Genomic DNA, 2485 nt, shown 5'->3' on the forward strand with positions numbered 1-2485 from the left:
CATCGTGAATTGGGGTAGATGGCAAGGCATAAAGTCTACATTCCAAGAGTTAAAAGTAGGTGTCTGATACAAGAGAAAGAGAAAAGAAACAAGTGTATGTTTGACATGTTTCAAAATTTCCAAGCTTAGTGGAGTTTTCAAGGTGGATAGTTGCTTCTTAATGTTAGTTTCTTTGGAGATTTTGGCTACCAACTAGTTTACACAACTTGTGAGAAATGCTTCAAAAAGCTCTAACATCTTGAATCAAGAAAACATAAATATTTTTTGAGGGCATCAACAGAAAGGAAATACAGGATATTTATCACATATGCAAGTTTTTAAAAAGTACATTATTAAGCTTATGTAGGTGATCTCAATACAAAACATCAAATTAAATATGCAAAATCTAGTAGTTTACTAAACAAGTGATGATGTGGTACAATAGTTAGTTTAGAGCTTAGACTCACTTTGATAGGGGATAGGGATCACCAAAGGGTTGCTATGAATGCTCTATGCCCCCCATCCCTAATATATATTTAGCAATAAGTTTAATGGTTATCTATAAAATATCCCCTCAAAATGCAAGGAACATTATAGAGAGGACCAATGATGGAACAATAGCACCTTGCACATTAAATAGGTGAACTAGCATGGAAGCTCAAAGCATGTGTGATGTTGGATCCATGTGGTGAATATTTTAACATGCCCTTTCTTAACATAGTAATCATCACATGGGCACATGTACACACACAATGGAGGGGGGATATATACACACACACACCAACAACACACATTCTCTTTGGTTGCTAGTGACACTATTATATGCTTACAAGATCATTCCAATTATGAGAAAGTTGGTGGATGAACCCTTACATTTAGTCCAAGGGTTATCCTTTATTTGTAGTGCACAATAAGAAAGTCGGTCCCCCACATGATTTGTACTACTTATTCATGCTAACTGAGGTATGACAAGTACACATTTATAGGGTCTACTGGAAGTCGTCGTGGGAGAGCAAGTAAGCTTCCACAGCCTTGTACGTCTGGGTGACCAAGCCTTTGACCTCCTCAGGGAATTGATGCTTATGGTGATCGTGGATAGGCTCGTATTCAGCGGAGTAGTGGATGACGCAAGTTTCTGGTCCAGTTTCCTTGAATTGTACCGTCTGCTGGTAGCTGCGCGTGTCGACTTCCTCAATCTTGTCTTTCACGACCGAAACTTCGGTTTGTTTGACATGATCTGCAGAAAAATTTGCAAATAGAAGCCGAATTAAATCAGCATTGATCAAGCCTGGTACTTCCGGTGCTGATTATCGAGAGATAACAACAAATTATGAGAATTAAGCCTTTGTTGGGATACTATGGCTAATTAATGCAAATATATGTTAGATGGGGAAGCAAATATATGTTTGCTTGGCATGATCTGCAGAAAAGTTTGCAAATACAAGACGGATTACATCAGCATTGATCAAGACTAGTACTGCCAGTGGTGATAATTCGAGAGATAACAAAAAATGACGAGAAAGCGTTTGTTGGGATACTATGGCTTAATGTAAATATATGTTTGATGGGGAAGAGTTCAATTATATTCGTGCATGCACGACCCATGCTAGTACGTCATTAATGCGCGGCGCTGTGATCACTATCATGAAAATTGATCTCTGGAGTCTGGACACCTTAATATAGGTGGCCTTGCAAATCAATTACGAACTGATCAACCAAACTCTTATACGATTATATGAGTGGTACCACTCATGTTATTTGTATATTAGACCAACGAGTGGATGAAGGGATCAATTACGACGGAAGTTTTTTAGGCGTTCCTTCTTGATCTGCAGTAACTGTAGAACTAATGCAAGCATCACATGTTGCAGGAGACTGATTTAATGTGCCGATCAGAGCACGACATACCTTTGGTGAAGACGAGCGTGCCGACGCAGCCTGCAGAGAGAGTGGGTGAGGAATAATGGGCTGCTTCGATGAGGTTTGGGAGAGCCTTTGGGAGGCATTGACGGGCGCACTCATACGAGCCGCGCCACATCCTCTTGGCCGGCACCTTGCAGTCGATCTCCATGCTGAATGTCGAGGGTGCCATAATCAAATATTGATTCTGCTATGGCCGCCCGCCTTAATACGATTATATAACTAGTAGGCAAGTGTACCTTAGCAAATTAGAGAAGGACCCAGTGCGTTTGCTCTGATCATAGAGACAGACGGGATCCGTATTTATAGTGATCGTCCTCTCGACTCGATCTAATTCTGCAGCAGCTAATCTGCATCCATATTGGCTGGGTTAGTGGGTCGTGCCGGGATGTCTTCTGGAATCCTATCCGGGAAGAGGAAAATTCAGGCGCCTGGGCCTTGCCGAATGGTCAAGCGTGGGCGCGGCGCGTGGGCGGCGTTAATGTACTTCAGTAAATCGGCCGACGACCAGCCGCCTTCTAGAACACTGCTTTTGACTTGAGCTTTACGATTTCGATGTGCAGTTCAAAACAAAGTGTAGAGGAAA

At 41.8% G+C, this 2485-nt stretch overlaps 1 protein-coding gene across 1 annotated transcript; it reads right to left on the reverse strand.

The window, feature by feature from the left end:
- Positions 1-654: 654 nt before the first annotated feature.
- Positions 655-2254, reverse strand: LOC148026516 (uncharacterized). Its single transcript, XM_087690465.1, has 2 exons — positions 1888-2254; positions 655-1216 (listed from the first exon to the last, which is right to left on the reverse strand). The coding sequence occupies exons 1-2, from the start codon at positions 2069-2071 to the stop codon at positions 969-971; spliced, it is 432 nt and encodes a 143-aa protein (XP_087546591.1). The 5' UTR covers positions 2072-2254; the 3' UTR covers positions 655-968.
- Between the last annotated feature and the right edge of the window lie 231 nt (positions 2255-2485).

This window comes from Lygodium microphyllum, chromosome 13 (assembly GCF_053477565.2).
Source record: "Lygodium microphyllum isolate KBCC chromosome 13, Lygodium_microphyllum_v1.1.10, whole genome shotgun sequence".
Lineage (NCBI taxonomy): Eukaryota > Viridiplantae > Streptophyta > Polypodiopsida > Schizaeales > Lygodiaceae > Lygodium > Lygodium microphyllum.

Bases quoted from the DNA above. Each gene is read 5' to 3' on its own strand.
- LOC148026516 (XM_087690465.1), bottom strand. From the start codon at position 2,071: ATGGCACCCTCGACATTCAGCATGGAGATCGACTGCAAGGTGCCGGCC. The intron at 1,217-1,887 runs GTATGTCGTGCT...ATTTTTCTGCAG, and splicing joins CACGCTCGTCTTCACCAAAG to ATCATGTCAAACAAACCGAA.